Raw genomic sequence first — 20,546 nt, 5'->3', positions numbered from 1 at the left:
GTTGCTTTTACTTTCACATTCACATTTACTTTCACTTTTAGTTTAGTTTTTTTTTTTTTTTTTTTTTTTTTTCCTACTGTTTAGTGTAACGAGCGAACAAGTTCCCTTCACTTGGTCGCCCTAGGCAGGGTCGCTGCGTCGCTCTTTCGAAAAATGTGCTTGGGGGGTGCCGGACATGCATGCATGCACCGCCGGCCCGAGGGCTAGCCTTACTTTCCCATGTTGGTGCCAAGCATAATAGGGCAGGCAGCATGAAGCATATTACACGTATCGACTATGGAAGTGCGAAAATACGTACCAATGTATGTACATACAAGCACCTGCTTATGCGCGGATTGCACTTTTTTTTTTTTTTCTCCAATTTGCACAATGGAAAACTCCCCAAATGGAAGAAAAAAAAAATTCAAGTAGTTTAATTTTTTTTTTTAACCCCGTTGATGAATACAATGTGACCTCTTCACGGGGGAGATGCTTCCGCAGCTTTGTCAAGGTAGCTCTTAGATCCTGCAACGGAGTAGGAAAAGGGCACAACTAGCGACCGGAAAAGTGACCAGCGTTTACCACACCTGACCGACCAACGTTGACCGCACCTCAGCAACACTGAAGCAACGTTGCTCATTTCCTACAGCGGAGAGCGCCCTTCCCCTTTCTCGCCCAGGGAATGCCGTCCAAGAAGGGGGCCCCACGTAGGCGATCGAACCTATCCACATGTATAGCCACTAGGCGAAGAGATGCAGAAGCAAAATGGAGGAGGAGAGAGATGATCTCGTCACGATGATGAGCATGATGGTACGACGAAAAAGCGGGAACAAAAAAAAATGCTTATGCGAAGGAGCACGAACTTCTTCTTCTTCCTACATGAGAGGAACACAAAAGGGGCAAGGATGAATTCATCCCCCGCTGAGATGTTCTTCGTCAGATTTTTCCCACCACCTTCACATGTCTGCCTTTCTCCCCCCCATGTAGGAGGATGCCTCTGAACAGAGTATGAAAACCTCCTTCGAGGACGGGCAGTCGATGGAGTCCAAGAGGGAGAGAGACAAGGAAGAGGACCTCCCAGGCACCACCAGTGAAGAAATGAAAGGCCAACCCAAACTACACGACGTGAATATTAATGAGGACGAAGCAGTTATGTTCGTAGACCTGAAGAGGAAAAGAAGGATGAACCCAGACGATGAATACTACTCTGTTAAGCTACCCAAGTTTATAGGCGTGTGTCCCGATATAGGGAAGGTCTCTGGGCGGACACGCGGTGAAGGGGTACACCCCAATGAAACGGAAAGAACTGAACGATTGGAAGACGTAACGCACTTTCCGAACACGCACAACGTGATTGATATTGAGGGGGAAGGGCGCCATCCCCACATGGCAAAAAACCAAAAAGCGATCATCTCCTGGCAATTTGATGTAGACGCATATAACAGGGAAAAAGGGAAAAAGGATTCACATACGGTGAAGCAGGAACAACAATTTTCACGGAGCGATGATTCACACAGACATGATGAAGCGCAAGAAGTTCACTCAGACGGAAACGACTTGCCCCATTTGACGGATGACGACCTGTCCGACTTTTCCACTGTCGATGAGCTTTACCAAACCTACCAGGTGACTCACAACTGTGATGACCTTATGAGCCTTCCATCGGACGACCCAAATGACAAGACAACCATTTTGTGCCGCAACATGGAGTTCCTAGAAACGAATTCATTCATTGTAGAATATGAGGATGGCAAACTTATTTTTTTTATTAATGAGAAGCCATACCTTTTGGAGTCCGACAAGGAGACCAATTATTTAATCGAACTATCCGATATGAGTGTCATGCCTATTCACTGCATTCTGGAAAAAAAAATTTTCCTCAAGTCCATCACTCGGGAGGAACAGGGTAACCCTCAGGGGAATGCACCGCCTGGCATGGTTGACATATATTATTCGCTGCACGGGTGAAGCGGTCAGACGTGTTTAGACGTGCTTAGACGTGTTTGGAATATTGTTGGGGGGAGTTACGTAGCCCCCTCTCCATTTGGACTCCCTTCGGTCTCCGTAACAGTTAGGCCGATTAAGTTAAGTTGATACTTCCATATGGGGATAGCCCGTGTGCCTCCCGCCCCCTTCCCTGCGTGTTACACTTCGATGAAGGAGGAAGCGTGAAGGGGTAGAGGGTATATCCTCCGAACTTGTCCGGAAAATCCTCCTCCCGCGATTTATTTAATCACATGTGTAGCTTTCCTTTTTGAAGATGCATTAGGAGATACCCTTTTTTTACTTTGTTCCATTCGTTTATTTATTATTTTTTTTTTTTCCGCACTTTGGTTTAACCATGTGTCCCCTCGTGTTTTGGTCCATCTCTCATCATCCGGAGATGCATTTCCAAATGGACAAGAAGTTTGTCCCAACGTGTGAGTCACACAACGTGTTGTAAGTTGGCCGCAGTTTCCGACGAAGGGATGTTATTTGGCTTATTTGGTTTTTTTTTTGGCTGTTTTTTTTTTGGCTGTTTTTTTTTTGGCTGTTTTTTTTTTGGCTGTTTTTTTTTTTTTTTTTTTTTTTTTTTTTTGTCCTCCATAACTGAAATGGCTAGCTGCTTCCCTTTGAACAAAAGGAGCAACGCTTTAAAAGATTGTTTTGTGGCACTTTCCTCCGACTTTGTTCTTTTCCCAATTTTGTGTAATCGACCCGGGGGGGTCACCAACACACGGGCAGTTGACACAGTTCGGTCAGTCTGCACAGCGGAAAAGACGATCATTTTTGCTTCACCAAATGGGGAAACCATCACCGCAGGAAAGAAGAATCACTGAAATGCTTCTCTTTCGTGCGGTGCTCACGTTCGTGGCAATGCCAGTGTGGCTACATTCGGTGGGCAGGCTGATGACGTCGGCTCCAACGGATTGCTCTTGATCACGCGACACACAACGCAAAAGCAAACGGGAAAAAAAAAAAAAAAAAAAAAAAACAGGAAAAAAAACAGAGAAAAAAAAAAATAGCAAAAGGGAAGAAGAAAAAAAGCAATGTAAAATGAGGTGAAGTGAAAAAATATATCATGCCGCCCTCTTTGCACGTCCCCACCGCGCGAAGGGAAAAGCTAAAACGATACGGCATACAAAAAACTGCCAGGCTCAGTTGCCCGATCTCGCAAGGCGCCTGTCACTTCAAATTTCGCGTGCGTGTTAGCTGACAAAACCGGTAATCATTTGGAAGTGTTTTCCTGGAGGACACGCAGAGGGGACCAACCCACATGCAGAAACTTACCATCCTCCAACTTGGTGCGCGTACGCGTAGGCACGGGCGAGCTTGAAGGGGGGTCCCCCGTCTAACCGTCAATCTGATCACCCGTCCAACCGATAATCCGCTCGCCCGCGCGATGGAATACATAAAGGAGCAGTACAACTCCATTTTGCTAGAACTTAAGAAGAACTTTAAAACCCCCCGAGATGGAATATCCCACGTGCTAAACGTAGTGTGTTTGCTGTTGAATGCGTTGATGATTTGGAAGCTGCTCGTCGTGCTTACAGGTAGGGAAACTGCGCGTGTGTGTGCACTTGCAGTTTTTCCTAATATGGGGACACCACCTGGTTGTGCTGATTGGCGTTCCTCCCCTTCTTGCGTCGTTGCACAGTAGGGGGTGGGGAGGCTTCACCTTGCCATACATGTGAAAGGGACAAAATATATGTAATTCGCCTTTTTTTTTTTACCTATTCCTGATCGTGCATGCTGCAGGCTGCGAATCCCCTGTTGTGGTTGTCCTGAGTGGCAGTATGGAGCCAGGCTACTTCAGAGGAGACACCTTGGCACTGTACCACCCGCCAAACATCCATGCAGGCGACGTGGTGGTGTACCAAATAAATGGAAGAGACATCCCTATTGTGCATAGGATATTAAACATTCACATATCGAAGGACAACAAATTTCATTTGTTATCAAAAGGGGACAATAACAACATCGACGACAGAGGGCTCTATGAGTTCGATCAGTATTGGCTAGAAAACGAACATGTGCTTGGTCTCTCCGTTGGATATGCGCCATATATTGGAATGCTAACCATATGGGTTAATGAATACCCGCTCATGAAGTGGGGAATTGTGTCCCTCATGTTGTTCATGATATTACTTGGGTATGAGTGAATGGGGTGAACTTTTTTTTTTTTTTTTTTTAAATTGCCAAAAAAGGGATGTTTTTTTTTTTTTTTTCCCAAAATGGCTAGCTACTTTGGTGTGTGTTGCTCACCCGGTTGGAAAACTCTCCTTTCTTCCCCTCTTAAAGTTGAATAAAACGAATGTTAATCGTTCTATTTGGTAACCTCCATCATGTTAGGGACATGGACTGATGTGTGTGATGTGCCTGTTCCCCATCGGTTGTTCCTACTCGTACATTTTTGCCCCCGCCGTGGTGCCTTTTCCGCGTTTTTTTTTTTTTTTTTTTTCCACCACAAGAAGGGACAACGATCTGGACTACGCGAACGAGTACAACTGCCCTGAAGAAACAGTTAAGTGAACTTCTGACGGGTAACGGTTTAAGTGTGCGATAAAGGGGAATATAAACGGTATGCCTTCATACACAAATGGGAAAGTGCTAATTAGACAATTCACAAAAGTGTGCATGTGCACTGGTAAAATTGGGAGTTCCCCTTTCTTTTTTTTTTTTTTTTAATCACCCATATGTAAGTGGACATGCGTATTTTGCTATGTATCTACACCATGTGTTGCAACGTTTAGAATGGGGCCTCGTGGGTCTTGCCCCAGAGGGAAGTGCACGCGTGGGTGTCTGCCCCTCCCCCTGTGCATGTGCAAACGTCGAGCGCCTCCTTGTCAAATGTTCTGGCCGAGTTGGGTGATCCCTCCTAAACATATGCACGTGTCCTTTTGTGAAGTTTGTCGAATTATCCCCAAACAGTGAGAACGTCCGATCGAGACCACCCATATTCTGCACTGCGTTGTGGTGTTTAATTTGTTTCGTCCTTTTAGTCGTTACGCCAACCGTTGTTAAAAGACAACAGTTTCTTCTTAAGTGACGACCTCTATCTGTGCGCTTTCGGCTAGCTACGTTACATTATTACAGCCTGGTTTTTCTCCTTCCCCGCAAAATGAATAATGGACACCTTTTCATCCTGCTGGCAATATGGACGACGTGGGGGAGCAACCTCCATTTCGGCTACACTGCTGAGAATGAGCACGACAGAACGGAGAGCGCGGTAAGCTCCAGTGGGATTTTAAAAAACGTCGTGAAGCATGCCCCCAAAGTGAGTTCCAAAGAAATTGAGGACAGCGAAATACGGATAGTGAAAATGGCACACGAAGAGGAAAACAAAAAATTGCAAAAAATGGGAAAGTGTGCAAAAGATTATACATTACCTTGCCCAAAATTTTGGAAAAAAAAAATTATGAACAAGTCAGAAAATATTTGCATAGCTAGCTCAGCGTACAACGGATTTTGTAACCCCCGTCAATCTTTCGACAACTTTACAAAAAGTGAAAAGATGAAATTTGAAACGAGTTGCAACGTAGAATGGGGATGCAAAAATGCCGTAGCGGATGCATGCGAAAGTGGGAAAAGAAATTACAACGAACCATGTCCTGAGGGTTTTATCTCCCAAAATGACAACACTTGCATGGCTGACCTGACCGTGTATGAGGGTCTCTGCAATGGCGAGAAGGTAGACTTTACCCATCTCACCAGTGAGGAAAAACAGAATTGGAGTGTTGCCTGCGAAGCGTATTGGCCTTGTTACGTCGATTGTTCACTGGACAGCAGAGCCCTCTCCATCTGTCCTTCCAGCTGGAAGCAAATAAATTCATACGATTGTATCCCACCTGGTAGTTACAACGGGCCATGCAAAGACACCAAGAATTTTAAATTTTTCAATGAACTGATGAAAAAAAAATTTGAGGAAAAATGCAAAGTTACTTTTGTGTGCACAGATGATTTGTGTGAAAAAAATTATCGGCAGGAGTGCCCCTTACATTGGATGAAGGAAAATGGCTACTGTTTAGCTCCTCCGTCTTTCAACTTGTGCGACAGGAAAAAATACTCCTATGGTAACTTAACGCAGGTGGAGGAGAAGAAGCATTTCGAGAAGGAGTGCTCTGTTCAGTGGCCTTGTCAAAAGAGCCCCTTTTGTGACATGGACTGGACTGCTGAGTGTCCCCTCAACTGGGCGAAGCAGGCACCCCGTCAAGGCGCCAACCAGGAGGGGGGTGACAAATATATCTGCACTGTCAATTCACCCCTGTATAGAGGGAAGTGTGCGTTTATTTCCCTCCCGAATGGCGCTGATGAGGAGACCAAGCGGGAGTTGGCATCCACGTGTGACACCCCCTGGCCGTGCTCTGCTAAAGACGCCGCTGCGGAAGGAGGTCCTCTTCCACCGTCGGATAGCAAAACAGTAGAACGACACAGTCTGGCCGTCACAAATGGCCCTGTCACTCTGGACGGCAGCGTGCACGCCAGCGCGGGATCCGCATATCACGTGGTCGACAACCAGGGGGAAGTACCCCTTGCAGACATCATGCGCTGAGGTTGGAATAGCGGCGGGGATGGGCGTTCCTCGGAAGTGCTCCAAAATTGTGTAGCAACCCTGTGTGGATACACCCTCCGTTTTGATGCGTTAGCTGAATGATAGCTGCATTCCCTGGTCAATCCAAAAGGAGCATTGAGACGAGTATTTTACGGCTCATCCCTTCAAACTAGTGGAACCCTGCGCGAGGGAAGTTGCGCCATTTTTAACTCATCGTTGTGAGGGTTGATCTGTCCACAGAGAAAACATGTTAGCACTGTGAGTTACGGGTTGCCCCGCCGAAAAAGAACACAAAGCCTATTTTGCACACATTTTATGAGCAAAAGCAACTGGTATTTTTTTTTTTTTTTTTTTTTTTTCCGACAAAGGTGTACTTTTGTAAAAGTGGCGCATTCTGCTGGTGGTATTCTTCGCTGCGACTTCGAGAAATCCTTCTATTCCTTTAGTGCTATTTCGATGAGGGGGGGCGTCACTAAAATGCTTCCGTCGAGTTTACACTCCTGGCGGCAATTTTCGAACGTCGCCGACACGATGCACCCGCCAGGTATTCTCCTCCTATTCGACGTTTGTGCGACGCCCCACGTTGGCGATCCCTTCCGTCGATCATTCGGGTCGAATGCGCTGATGACTCATCACATATAAGGGTAAAAAATGAATGAAAAAAGAGGAAAAAAAAAGGATGCGCCCGTGGACTATTTCTTCGCACTATCAACTCCTCAAATTTCCCCTCTTTAAACACCATGCTCGTGCAAATGCACAATTTTGTCGAAAAAAAAAATACACTTCTCCAATTCGCATTGCGGCTATTTTGTGAAGAACGCTTAAACTGACAACACACAGGCGGGCGGCAGGGCGGAAGCAAAAGAGAAAAAAGAGCAACACAGCACCAGCGGAGTTAGCAACAAAGTGGTAACCGCTGCACGTCCATCCTCACCCGAGAGGAAGCCCATACCGGTAAGGTATCACAGCGAACGCAACGGAGGTGGAGTGTCTGTCCTGAAAAAGCAAAAACACCACAAAGAAACACCCACAGGTAAGGAAGACGTCAATCGAACAACACCGCAGAGACGCTCCAGAAGCAAGTTTGGACGCCTCCCCTATGCGGAAAATTAGTAGTACCACACCACCATGGCGAGCGTAACCCACTCGGACGGAAGTAAAAAAAACACCAACGGAGGAGGAACCACTTCCTATGATGACTTCATCGAATTGAGGAAGAGAATTCTCCTCAAAGAAAAAGAACTTTTGGAAAAAAAAAAATGGTCAGAAAAAGCAAGTGTAAAAAATGGAGGGGAAGAAATTGCTGCGAAGGAACAGCTGGAGGCACAGAAGGGGGGGAAACTCATGTATAGGTCCTTTGACGAATTTTACAAATATAAAAAATATTTTGAGGAGCACGAGGTGAAGGTGGAAAGGGACGCCATGAAGTTACTTCGCAAGTGCGGCGGTAGTTACCTAAGTGGTGGCAATAAGGTAAGTGGTGGTAACGATGTGCACACTCCAAACGACGTGCATGCTGCCAACGATGTGCACACTCCTAACGAGGAGGGAGACCGAGGAGATCACCGGTACTCGTATATCAAACTCAAAACGGAGAGACAAGGCACCGTCAAACAGCTGAAGGAGTACTTCCAGAAAATGCAGCAAGAACAAATGCAAAAGAGAAACAACGAGATGCTTCCGAAAAGGGACAAGAAGGGGACCATAAACGTTGTCGACAAAGGGAAGGAACGTGGACTGAATAGCGGCAACACCGTTTTGGAAAAAGTGGAAAACGAGAAGAGGTGCTACCCACCTGAGGATGACCTTCCAACGACGCTTCACTCCAGCGCTGGCGGAGTGAGCATCCCTCAGGGGGATACGAAAGGGAACAACCAAGTGGAAAAACAACCGGACGGATGCGCCAATGGAGCAAACGCCCAAAGTGATCACATTGACATGAAAGAGCTGGAACTGCTCTACAACCTCATCAGTGAAATGAAGAAAAGCCGCAACAAGGGGGAAGACTACATCGCCAATTTGGTTCAGGACCTGCACAACTCCAATAAGAGGCACCTGGTACGAAAGATTCTACAAATACTAAAAACCGTTGACAGTAAAATAACCTCCGAACAGGGGAAGAAGCCATTGGAGTCAGGGGTCAGCCAAGTTGGAGCGGGAGACCTAGGCAAACAGCACACAAAAGTTAGCACTTCGCTCAACATGCAATGCAACAAAGCTTTCCCTGAAAAGGAAAAAACGAATGGAGGACATACTAAGGTGCTCACAAAAGGGACTTTCAACTGGAGCAGCGTTCAGAAAAATGAGGAGAAAAAAACTGCACCGGTCAGAAGTGGAAGTCCTATCCATGTAAAAATAAAAAAATACAACGATGCGGTGGAAGCAGGATATTCCCAGATCGGTCGTCCCCTGTGTGGGAAAGTAGAGGTCCGTAAGGTAGATGGGAGTGTGTCACGCACAGTGGAACGGAAAAAGGGCCCAACCAAGGGGGGCAAAGCGACGGACAACGAAAATAGTGGTGCGAAGGGGGCACTTCAAGGTGGGAAGAACAATCAAAAGGGTGTCACACCCAACGACAGGATGAGCAAACAAACAAGCATTGCTCCCCCTGATGGAGCGAACAACCAGTCAAAACAACCTAACGAAAACGTCACTTCCCTCCGTCCGAATGGCAGCACAGTTAAAGGTGAAGCTAACCACGCTGGAAAATTTGAATGGTTTTATTCCACGATGAAGGACTTATATAGTGAGGGAGATGGGGAGGCAGGTGGTGAGCCAAACGGTGGACCAAGAGGCGAATCAAACGATTACTCCAGCGAGGATGGAGAAAACGACGACCTCTTCTTGTGGCTAGAAAACAGAGATGTAGAGAACGTTTTGAGTGGGAAGAAACAGAGTGACGAGGGGAACACCAGTGAGGAGTGAGGACTTGTCCCCGTCCAATGAAGTCTGCACGTATTAAGTTGGAACGGGAGAGGCACAAAACTATACCGTCATACCCCCTTCCAATGGCACTACATTTGTTAATTTGTTCATTTGTGCGCACCGCAGGAGTGCTTTCCCCGGAAGGAACAGCAAAATTTAATTCGCTTTTCTTTTCCCTCTTTTTTTAAATATGCACCAAAAAACAAACACACACATACATGCACCCGTGCTGCTTCCACAGTGAAGCACCCCGTACACGTTTCACAACTTATGTTTTCGCAACGCAGACGTTTTAAACTCCCCAACCCCCAGTTGACGCGTTGCAGCAACTGCGTATCTTTAACAATAGATTGTCTTTAAAAATTTGTTATTTTGTAGAGTCATATGTTCAACTGTGTGTGAAAAGAGGCACGCATGTGTGTGCGCATATAGGTGTTTGCATGCCGCTATGTATGCACGTATTGTGACATATTTCCTGTGCGTGGAGCGGCCCTGGCATTTGCACAGGGGGTAGACCCAAGCGAATGTATTCCCTTCCTGTTCACATCGTCTTCTTGGCGCTTCGATCCAATTTCTTGTCCGTCCCTTGTGTTCCCTTTTTGCTTTTCCTGAAGGGAGAACAGTAAACGTCCGCAATGTAGCGATGTCGCAATGTGGCGATATAGCGATGTGAGAAAAAACAGCCAAAAAGTGCAAACAAAAATGTGTGTATTTATACAACGTGTATATTATGAACAGTCAGGCGATTTGCAACAAAAAAAAAAAAAAAAAAAAAAAAAACTAGCCAAAAAGTGCCAACAAAAATGCACACATTTACACACACACATACATACAGCATGGGACGTACCTCATGGCGGAGGCGTAGAGAAGAATGCTCCCCGGAATATAAAGAATCAGGACGAATATACAAAAGTAGTAAATGTCAATTTGGAAATTTAAATTGTTGGGCATGGCGTAGGGGTAGGCCCTGAGGAAGGGGGTGGAGCGGATGTTCTTGAGACTCGCTATGGTGCACACCACTTCGGAGGTTATTCCTATTGGGTATAATATTAGGGGGACTGCCACAAGGTAAAGGGGAAAAAGGAGGAGCATATGTATAATTCTGTGCAGATGGAGGGGGTTCCTTCTTTTCGGGAAGATTGCACGAAAAAGCATTCCCTGTGGAAGTCTTAGCGCAACACATCGCCAATCGTGGCACTTACGCTTATTCCGAAGGGATGCCAACAAATTGACGTGAATGTTCAGCAGGTTGAGGGAGTAGAACAGGTAGCGAATAATGTCGATAATGGCCCATGTGATTAGACAGGAGAAGATCCACTTGTTATTCTCGGGCAGGTAGTTAAAAATGAGGTAAACGACAAATAGGCGGCTGCACACTTGCGTGGCGACGGTGCAGAACACTGAGTTGATGAGGCCTGCGGGGGGGAAATCAGCAAATGGATAAAGCAACGCAAAAAGGTAAAGCAGCGAAAAAATGGTGTAAAGACCAAACATGTTGGTGCAAGGCTCACACTATGCATTTACGAAGGCATCGTTACACAAATGCGTGCATTCAACCGTCCATCCGGCCGCTACTGCACCACTCCACCACTACCTACCGAACAGCGCGAACAGAATCTCCAGAACGGCCAGCGACTGAGTCACCGTTACCAAGTTTTTATAGTTGGGCCAAAAGCTGTTCAGGGGGTACTTCTCTTTGTTAATAACATATTGCAAGGATACGAAGAGGACACTAATCCAGAGGGAACAGCACGCCACGTTGTAAATCAGCATGCACCTGTTTTTCACACTCATCTTAGCTAGTCGTTGTGTGCGCTTCACATGTGTGAAAAGGTGTGTGTATGTGTCTGCTTTAGTCTGCGTGCATGTGCTTCAATCGTCTAGTGTGTGCTTATGTCAGCACGTGCGTGCTTGTTAAGGGTAATTTTCCACCTGTATGTGAGCGCTACCTATGTTCAAACGCGCCGTGGCGAAATGGTACTTCACATTACTAAAAAAAAAAAAAAAAAAAAAAAACAGGGGGGAAGGCAAGAGGGGACAAACACGCGATGCGCAAAGCCGTCGATGTGGAGAGAGAGGCAAACACCAAGTTAAGCCAATTCGAGCAATGTCGAGCAAAGTCGCACAAATGGATTGTCGCAGGCAGGGGGGTAGATGAAGAAAAGCTACAAATGAATAAACCTCAAAGGAGAGTCATCTGGGGGAAGGACAAAAGGGAGCAAGCAAGTATGAAAAAGAAAAAACGTAAACGGAAAGAAAAAATAATAAAAAAAGAAACTTCTCCCCACTTACGTTATTTTTCTCTAAAGGTTATGAACGAACTGGGAAAAAAAAAAAAAAAAAAATACAAAGCACACCACAAGCATATGCAAAAAATTGTGTTGGCAGTTTGGCATCCTTATGTGATTTTCCCCCGAAAGTGAAATGTGCGCATACACTCCGTTCGGGAAAAAAGTAATGGTCGTTTTTTTCCCCCCCCGAGCCGCAGCAGGACGACTTGGAGGGAAATATCTCCACAAGTGGTGCCTACGTGTTACACATATTACACATCGGTAAAAGTGTGTCACCTTCCCCGGGGGGACAACCACACGTAGAAATGTGTAACTTCCTCATTCTATTCTGCTCATTGGAAGGACGCACCTACGATTGGATCGTCACATGTGCAAGTGGGCTGATATACGTGCGGCACACTCGAATAGGAGCATACACTCCGTTAACGGTGGTGGGTCCCTTACCACTGGTTCGACTTATTTCTCATTGGGTTTTCCCTGTGAAAGAAATTTAGCCAACACATCGGGGAGGACCAGGACAGAGGGGGAGCATGACGCCACGTTATGCAAATGCTATTCGTGTATGGAAGGGAGAACCTACTTGGTGAATAACTTTTCAATTAACTTTTTTTTTTTTTTTTTTCTCATGGTTGAATATGTTGGGAGTATTCCTCGTAAGGGTTACAAAAAAAAAAAAAAAAAAAAAAAAGGAAAAAAATTTTCTCACGTTTTAAATGGAGTACACAACTACCACAACTACTATATCCCGTGGTAGGAGTACACGGCCACACTATTGTCCAGCCGTCGGATCATCCGGGGATGGCCAGCAAAAAATGCAGTAGCAGAACGTCCCACTTGAAGTGCCGTTCAGAACCCTATATTTGGTTCGCATCGCCCTTGGCCCCCGCCGCCTGCTCCAACTTGCGTTGCTCACGCAGCTTGCGTTCCTCCCTCTTGAGGCGTCGATCGGAGGCAGCTTTCTCCCTCTTCAGACGGTCCAACTCCTTCTTCACGAGATCCTCCTTCTTCTTCTTAATCGCACTATTCTCGACCAGCGCAACAGTCAAATTGTATATGGGGCAATCCACCGTGGAATCCTTGTCCTTAGTGAAGAAGCCGATACGTTCAAACTGAATGGCTTCTCCCACGTTGCAATTAGATGCGTACTTTTCCACGATACCCTGATGAATCTGTAGGGAATTTTTGTTGATGTATTTTCTCCAGCCCAGGTTGTTTTCTTCCACTTCGCTTTGCTTTTCCAGGGGAAGGTTTTCCTCCTCCGTGGAAACGTTTTTCTTGTCCAACTGTACTGTGTAATTTTCCATAAGTTTTTCCACATTTTGATCCTCCTCGTTCGACTCCGGGTTCGGCTTTGTGAAGAGCTTGTCGTAAATTCTGAACTGCGCCTTTTGGGCGTTCGACTTGGCTACCCAATGGATGGTGGCTTTTACCTTCTTCGAATTTTCCGCACTGCTCTGGTTGGCACCAACTGCACCTTGGTTGCCACCAACTGTGCCTTGATTTGCATTTGCGCTGCTCTTACTCTCCGGGTCGTAGGTGCACCTCAGCTCGATTACTTTGTTGGTGGCCTTATCCTTCACAACTTCATGGCACGTAATGCAGAAGGCGTACCTCAGTCGGACTGTCCTGTTGGGAGCTAGTCGGTAGAAATTCTCGGGGGGGTTTTCACTAAAGTCTTCCTCATCGATGTAAATCTCCTGCTCAAATTGCAATGTCCTCTGTCCCATGGATTCATTCTTCGGATGGTTCAGTGCAGTCAGCTCATGCAACTGTTCATTCTTCTGAACAAAATTGGTAATAACAACTTTTAGCGGTTTTAAAATGGCAAAGAGCCTCTTGGCCTTTTTGTTCATGTCTTCCCTGGCACACAATTCTAACAACTCATAGGAAATAATATTTTCCCTCTTTGCAACGCCAACTTTACTACAGAAATCTTTTATCGCCTCTGGACTGTATCCTCTTCTTCTCATCCCTGAGATAGTTGGCATACGTGGATCGTCCCATCCGTTCACATACTTTTCATTCACCAAGGTTAGCAACTTCCTTTTGCTCATCACCATGTAGGTAACGTTTAACCGAGCAAACTCAATTTGTCTCGTTCTGTATATGCCAAGCTTCTCCTGGAACCATTCATACAACGGTCTATGCGTTTCAAATTCGAGTGTACAAATCGAGTGGGTAATTCTTTCAATGGAGTCTGACTGGCCGTGTGCAAAATCATACATTGGATAGATCACCCATTTGTCTCCACTTTTCGGATGCGTCTTATGCATAATACGATAAAGGATAGGGTCTCTTAAGTTTATATTCCCCGAAGACATATCTATTTTGGCTCTTAGGACCTTCTCCCCTTCTGCAAACAAACCTTCCTTCATTTTCCTAAAAAGAGTTAAATTTTCTTCAACACTTCTATCCCTGTAGGGAGAGTTAACCCCTGGTTGTTTTAAACTTCCTCTATTTTCCCTTATCTGTTCAATGGATTGATCATCCACATATGCATCTCCCTGCTTTATCAGTTGGATAGCCCATTCGTACAATTGATCGAAGTAATCCGATGCGAAGTATAAATGTTCGTTCCAATCGAACCCCAACCATTTGACATCCTCCTTAATGGATTCTATGTAACGCACTTCTTCCGTCACTGGGTTGGTGTCGTCAAACCGTAAGTGCGTCCTCCCTCCGTACTTTTCCGACAGACCGAAATTTAAACATATACTTTTTGCATGACCCAGATGGAGGTAACCATTCGGTTCAGGTGGAAACCTCGTTATCACACAAGTGTGCTTCTTCCTCTTCAAATCGTCTTCTATAATTTGTTGGATAAAATTAGTGCTGGCAAAGGAGTTCATGTCTTCCTCCTTTATGGTAAAATTGTTTTTCGAAAGCCATGCACTCAGGTGGGGGTACTTACCACGGGGGTCCTCCACTCGATCCACTTTGGCTTTTTTAAAAATGGAGAAAAGAAGGAAATCCACGAAGCTCAGTTTGTCTTTGCAAAACACCTTCTGCAGCGCCATTTCGGCTTCCACCCTTTGAAGGAACTGCTCGTCGACCGGTTTGTCCTTCGCAAGCTGCCCCTTCAGGTAAAACTTGAGCTCCTCCTCACGCAAACTATCACAACAGCGATTAGTGAGATCGCCCCCGTGTGCATTGCCGACCCCACCGCAGGTGAGCCGGAACAACGCTTCACACACGTTGATTTCGCTCAGCACGAGCTTCTTCCCATTGAGCAGCTCCAAGAGGACGCTGCTCCGGAGGCTGCTATTCTCGCTTATGATGAGGCACGTGTTAAAGTTCAGCTTCACCCAATTGTAGAAGTAAAAAAAATTATCCGACAGGTCGGCTTTGTTCCGGATGTATATCTTCTCGACATTCTCCATCTTTTCGAAAATTTGGAAAGAACAATCTTAACCGCGGTATGCAGCGGGTGAGGGATGAATTCGTAAAGTACCTTTTTTTTTGGGGGGGATTCACCCCTATGCAGACGTCACCACTTTTTGCCCTTGATCACAGTTCGACTGGAACGCAGCGCAGGGATGGGCATGACTGTGACGATTTATCTATCACCCTATTTGTAAAAAAAAAAAAAAAATACGAATAAAAAAAGCGGAACGAGTGTGGCGAATTCTTCCACTCAGTTGTGTGTTACAATCAATGTGAAGTGCATTTTTTTTTTTTTTTTTTTTTTCCCACGCGGCAAGGTAAGCTCAATGGTTTTTTCTACGCAAAAATGTGGTTTTTGATGAAGGCAGAACAGAGCGGGCATCATAGGCGTTCCCCTCCCACGGACGGCTGGTGCGGAAAATGCACGTGTGCCGTTTAGTATACTTGTTTCGCGTTTCGTAGTTCACTTGTTCCGGCATACTTGCGCTTGCAAATATGGGAAAATTGACTTCACGCACGTGACGGTATGCCTATTTGGGAAGCTGTCCCAGTATGTCCCTCACCCAGCGTAGCATGTGCCTTTGCATAGCACGAAGGAAAAAGTATGAACCGTTCAGGTAAAAAAGGGCACTTTTTTGGCAAAAAAAAAAAAAAAAAAAAAAAAAAAAAACATACGTTGGCTAGGAATGGCTACCTTTATCGCAGTACCGTTCCATCAGCTGCGATTTTCCACTCACTCATTTTTACTTTTTTTCTTCCTTTTAATTTACATTTCCATTTGTGCTTTGTTTTCCCCACCGCACCACTGCTTCGTGGAAATTCCACCAATATAAGCGTTCCATGTAGGCGCAAAGAAGTGGCGTAATTATTTTTCGGTGCGTTTACTTTGTTGCGTCAAACTGTCCCTTTCGTCACCAGCGTGGGTTCAGTAGGAAGGGCGGCGCCTGCCCCGTCGACATTCATCCTTCCCGTACCCACAGTTTATATATATGTGTTCACCTTTTAGTCCACTTGTTACGTATCTCCAGGGAGGTATAAAACACAAAAAGCCATTTCTTTTTTGGGGGGATTTTATTTTATTTTTTTTTTTTTTTCCTTCGACGTTGCACCTCAAAATATTCATAATTTCTTTCCCATGTAAAAAAGGGGGGGGTAAACCCGTAATCCCCAATCAAATCTTTTGGAAGCTTTATTTATTTTTTTTTTTTTTTTTTCCATATGGAAGCATCGTAACCTTGGTGCGTCAACCCTTTAGAAATACATATATACTACCTCTGAAGGTTCAGGAAAAAAATTAATCGACGGACCCACAAGTCAATTACCTTGTACATTTATAAGTGGAAAAATATACTTCGTTTAAAGCGGTTAAAAATTGCATCAGCAGGTTCATTGTATGTATATGTACTTATCTACGTAACGCGCGTCATATGCAGTGCCATTTTTTTCAAGTGAGCATATTATAATTTAAACAAAGAAGTTTCCCAGTTGACGACCCTTTAACGTTGTTTAGCCGGCACTGCTCGCGTGCTTATTTTACTTTTTTTTTTTTTTACTTTCTTTTAATTTATTTTACTTTATTCTATTTTATTTTCCTTTATTTTTTTTTTTTTAATTTTTTTTTCCCCTTTTTTGCAATTCTCCTCGCCATTTTACAAATCACTGTTTCGCATAAACATATAAGCTGTTATACGCTTACATCGCGTGGTTAAGTCACTTTTTTTTTTTCTTTTACCATTCCACTGTGGATATAAGTCAAAATGAAGAGAGGAAGAGCTGGAACGTTGAAAAACAAGATGAGAATAACGCTTTCCCTCCCCGTGGGGGCTCTCATCAACTGCTGTGATAACAGTGGAGGAAAAAACTTGTACATTATTGCTGTGCAGGTAAGAAATTCGCCTATACGGAATATGTATCCGGCGTGAGAGGCTTCGCTACGCCCCCTTCGCCTTCTCCCGCCCAACCACCCTGTCACGCCTAAAATATATAAAGCTTTCATGATGAATTCAATGATAGGACAGAAAAATATCTTCATGTTGATAAACCTTTTAGCCGATATATTAAACAATTCACTGATCGAATGCCTTTGTATATTTTTCTTTTTCGTGGGAGGGCCTATATCTGTGTGTGCGGGTGGGGAAGTGCTAAAGGGAGGAATTTACGGTACTACACGTCTGTTTGCTGCTTGAGCACACAATTCTCATTAAATTTATTTTTTTTTCTTCCCCCTCCTGACCGACAGGGATTTGGCTCATGTTTGAACAGACTGCCTGCTGCCTCACTTGGTGACATGGTGCTAGCCACCGTGAAGAAGGGAAAACCCGACCTGAGGAAAAAGGTGCTAAACGCAATAATCACGCGTCAGTCGAAGGCCTGGAGAAGACACGAAGGGTACTTCATTTACTTCGAAGACAACGCTGGTGTTATCGTTAACCCCAAAGGAGAAATGAAGGGATCAGCAATAACAGGACCTGTTGCAAGGGAATGTGCGGAGTTGTGGCCCAAGTTATCTTCCGCCGCTTCGGCGATTGTTTAAAAGGTTTCTGCTGAATGGTTCTTCTGGCGAGAAGTTCCACCGCTAAGTTTTTATAGAGTGTAGGCCGAACGAACGAGATTGCTTGTTTGCTCAGTGTGCACCCTCTGTGTGCGTCATGCTTTGTTTCCTTTTTTTTTTTTTTTTTTTTGCGCATCCCATGTGCTGCGTACATTTTCCCCTTTTTAATGATACTACATGCACAAATAATTAAACACATTTTATGACATTAAACTTTTGAAAAGCGCTCGTGCGGTTATTTCGTATTGAATTTACACCACTGTAGATTTGAAGGTAGGACAGTTGTCCGCCGTGACGTTCTCTTCTCGCAACGGTGTAGAAAAAAAGTGCATAATGTTATGAACCGTTCAGGCGATTTTGCAAAAATGGACGCAATGCTATACTACACCGCTGCTGCTGCTCACGCCAAGCGGAAAAAAGCCAAATTAATTTCATATAATTTTAATTGCAAAGGGGGGGAGTGTTTTCGTAAATTATGTAAACAACTTGGAGGAGTCCCCCAGGAGGTGGGGGGTAAATAAGATCGCCGCAGTTGATACGCGCAATCTACATTTGCACACAAAAGGGTGCGCAAAAGGATTTGTAAAGGAGGGAAGAAAATAGGAAGACTTGACTTACACATGATTGGTAAGATGAAATAAACATAAGATAAACAAAATGGACAAAAAAAATCAAAACGTAGACCTGGGCACACACGCAAATGCATAGGCAAATGCAAGGGGGGGAGGGCGACGCGCACAAGTTACGTGCAACATGTGTGACCTCTTCAATAAGGAAGGTCGCCCACTCCCTAATTCTTCATAATAACATAAATGCACATGCAAGAAACATATTAATTCTGCGGATGCTTCCACTTCATTGCAAACGTGTAATCGCACGGGTTATCACACGTGTGTGGAAGTGGGGGAACCATTTAACAAATGACATGCGCTTATGAGAGAATATCAAATGGGAATGCACATATATATGGGCGCAAAAACGACATACACAAAAAAAAAAAAAAAAAAAAAAAAAAAAGACTGCTATAATCCGTGCGAATTGGCTAGCCATATTGATTATTGCTACTACAAATTTAAAAACAATAAATTAAGGAACACTGCTATTCGTAACGTCGCCGGTTTGTGTTGGTGCATCGTTACGCTGGGACATCACTACATTGGGGCCTTGAATGTTCCTTCCATCAATGAGTGGTACAACGGAGGAATAAATAAAAATGACATGGCGGGACTTCCTTGCGCTGTCCAGACGAAGAGACTGCTCACGTGAACAATACAAAAAAAACTATCAGGATGAAAATGCAGGCGAAAATCTGTAAGGGGAGGAATTAAGGTGCAGGTGGAGGAACAATGTGGTGAGAACTACGTTGGAGTGGCAATTCGGAGGAAGATACACAGCTGCCGTTACCCCCTGTGTGCATGAAAAGACCTACCTGTATTATGAGTGTCCGCGTGGACGTCAACCGGTTGAAGTACGACAGGAGGTAGTTCTGCCCCTCCCTCGTGTTGTAAAGGGAAGTGTCAATGTCTTCGTCGATCCGCCGAATCATTTCATCCTGCTGAGTGACCATCGTTGCGACCTTCTGGAACATCTGTGCTAGGTCCCCGATTATCTTTTGTATGTTTTCCATGGCATCCGCTCTGGAGTGCAAATAGGACGTCCTCTCAGGCATCTTCAGGGTTTGTTGCTGCCCACTGAAGGGTGAAAAAGAAAAAATGCATGTATGTGGTCAGCTAAACGTGACAAAACAACTGAATGGTGCAGATGCACACAGATGCTGGTAGAGTACCTCTCAATGTCTATATCCCGAAGGGGTGTGAATTTGTAGTTGGCGTTGCTGAATGTCGACTCGGTCGTCGTGTAGGAGTACATGTTTCTGCGATTCACTTGTTTTTTTATGTGCTAAGGGGTGGGGGGAAAAAGGCGTGTGGACCAAATGAAGGCGGTACACTTGGGGAGCAAAAAGGGGATGCTATCACAACGAATGTGTCCACACAACATCCACATAAATGGTACTTTCACACGTATGTGCTCCATTGACCACCACAGCAGAGCACCGGAAGGGTGGACAAACCTAACACCCAACCTGCCGTCAACGCCTACCTCGCTCCGAATGTGCAATACATCCTTAAATTTCTTCGTAAACTCAAAAAGGCGATTCTTTAGGGAGAAAATAATATTGTCCAGGTGCGTCCTTCCTTGTGGGTTGCTAATATTAAGGTTGCAGACATACTGCACCAGCGCATCTACGTCGTTGGTAGCATCCGTTATGGTCTGCTTAACTTCGTAAGTTAGCTCTTCTATTTGCGAAGTCTTGTCGTTGAATATTCCCTTCTGTCGAACACCTTGCAAAGGGGGAAGTAAAAGGAGGAACTCCATGAGAAGTGTATCTAGACAAAAGGTAAATCCCCGCATAACGAGGTACCACATTCATCTGATACAGTTCTGTGTCAAGGGGGTGGTCACTACTACGCCGTTGTGGCTTATCAGTTTGTGCTACTCCGTTGCCATTTCGGTTCACCCCCTCATCAGCACTTACATCTTTCCAACTGCTGCAACTTTTGGTTGCCCCTGTGCAGCAGGTCCGTGATTTTCGATGCCAACTCATTCACCTCCGTGTCTTGACCAACATTCCTATCCTTCCTAAAGTCGAAGTTCTCATTGCTCAGCCGTTCAACCGCTTTGAAAAACTCCTCCGTTTTGTCCACATACGGCATTTTCCGCAACACAGATTGGATACTTTTCCCCTCACACGCAGAAAAAGAAAAAAAAAAAAAAAAGGGGGTAAATCGACGGCAGAAAATTGTTCGTCTTTTTTTTTTTTTTTTCCCCTCTCCTTTCTTCCGCTGAAGGGAAAATTTTCAAACTCGCACGTTTTGGAAAGTAC

The 20,546-nt window shown here is 45.0% G+C and overlaps 8 protein-coding genes across 8 annotated transcripts; 5 read left to right on the top strand and 3 right to left on the bottom strand.

The window, feature by feature from the left end:
• Nucleotides 1-744: 744 nt before the first annotated feature.
• Nucleotides 745-1,947, top strand: PCOAH_00042740 (Uncharacterized protein; the record flags this gene model as incomplete). Its single annotated transcript, XM_020061058.1, has 2 exons — nucleotides 745-789; nucleotides 967-1,947. The coding sequence occupies 2 exons, from the start codon at nucleotides 745-747 to the stop codon at nucleotides 1,945-1,947; spliced, it is 1,026 nt and encodes a 341-aa protein (XP_019916325.1).
• Nucleotides 1,948-3,361: 1,414 nt separating this feature from the next.
• Nucleotides 3,362-4,121, top strand: PCOAH_00042730 (Signal peptidase I; the record flags this gene model as incomplete). The annotated part of the gene is made up of 2 exons (XM_020061057.1): nucleotides 3,362-3,512; nucleotides 3,718-4,121. The coding sequence occupies 2 exons, from the start codon at nucleotides 3,362-3,364 to the stop codon at nucleotides 4,119-4,121; spliced, it is 555 nt and encodes a 184-aa protein (XP_019916855.1).
• A 959-nt stretch (nucleotides 4,122-5,080) lies between these two features.
• On the top strand, nucleotides 5,081-6,511 carry PCOAH_00042720 (Uncharacterized protein; the record flags this gene model as incomplete). Its single annotated transcript, XM_020061056.1, has 1 exon — nucleotides 5,081-6,511. The coding sequence occupies one exon, from the start codon at nucleotides 5,081-5,083 to the stop codon at nucleotides 6,509-6,511; it is 1,431 nt and encodes a 476-aa protein (XP_019916665.1).
• A 1,128-nt stretch (nucleotides 6,512-7,639) lies between these two features.
• PCOAH_00042710 (Uncharacterized protein) lies at nucleotides 7,640-9,436 on the top strand (the record flags this gene model as incomplete). The annotated part of the gene is made up of 1 exon (XM_020061055.1): nucleotides 7,640-9,436. The coding sequence occupies one exon, from the start codon at nucleotides 7,640-7,642 to the stop codon at nucleotides 9,434-9,436; it is 1,797 nt and encodes a 598-aa protein (XP_019916179.1).
• A 512-nt stretch (nucleotides 9,437-9,948) lies between these two features.
• Nucleotides 9,949-11,250, bottom strand: PCOAH_00042700 (Protein tyrosine phosphatase; the record flags this gene model as incomplete). Its single annotated transcript, XM_020061054.1, has 4 exons — nucleotides 9,949-10,044; nucleotides 10,284-10,494; nucleotides 10,639-10,851; nucleotides 11,035-11,250. 4 exons carry the CDS (start codon nucleotides 11,228-11,230, stop codon nucleotides 9,978-9,980), a joined length of 687 nt encoding a protein of 228 aa, XP_019916198.1.
• Nucleotides 11,251-12,581: 1,331 nt separating this feature from the next.
• On the bottom strand, nucleotides 12,582-15,107 carry PCOAH_00042690 (Glutaminyl-tRNA synthetase; the record flags this gene model as incomplete). Its single annotated transcript, XM_020061053.1, has 1 exon — nucleotides 12,582-15,107. The coding sequence occupies one exon, from the start codon at nucleotides 15,105-15,107 to the stop codon at nucleotides 12,582-12,584; it is 2,526 nt and encodes an 841-aa protein (XP_019916571.1).
• A 1,626-nt stretch (nucleotides 15,108-16,733) lies between these two features.
• Nucleotides 16,734-17,921, top strand: PCOAH_00042680 (60S ribosomal protein L23; the record flags this gene model as incomplete). The annotated part of the gene is made up of 2 exons (XM_020061052.1): nucleotides 16,734-16,994; nucleotides 17,351-17,921. 2 exons carry the CDS (start codon nucleotides 16,869-16,871, stop codon nucleotides 17,642-17,644), a joined length of 420 nt encoding a protein of 139 aa, XP_019916286.1.
• Nucleotides 17,922-18,813: 892 nt separating this feature from the next.
• PCOAH_00042670 (Syntaxin 5) lies at nucleotides 18,814-20,487 on the bottom strand (the record flags this gene model as incomplete). The annotated part of the gene is made up of 5 exons (XM_020061051.1): nucleotides 18,814-18,971; nucleotides 19,092-19,353; nucleotides 19,449-19,561; nucleotides 19,763-20,004; nucleotides 20,199-20,487. 5 exons carry the CDS (start codon nucleotides 20,374-20,376, stop codon nucleotides 18,921-18,923), a joined length of 846 nt encoding a protein of 281 aa, XP_019916527.1.
• Nucleotides 20,488-20,546: the final 59 nt, after the last annotated feature.

The sequence above is a fragment of the Plasmodium coatneyi genome, chromosome 12 (assembly GCF_001680005.1).
Source record: "Plasmodium coatneyi strain Hackeri chromosome 12, complete sequence".
NCBI classification, from domain to species: Eukaryota; Apicomplexa; class Aconoidasida; order Haemosporida; family Plasmodiidae; genus Plasmodium; species Plasmodium coatneyi.
Note: the sequence above shows the minus strand (reverse complement) of the source record. Positions and strands in the feature narration are given on the sequence as shown.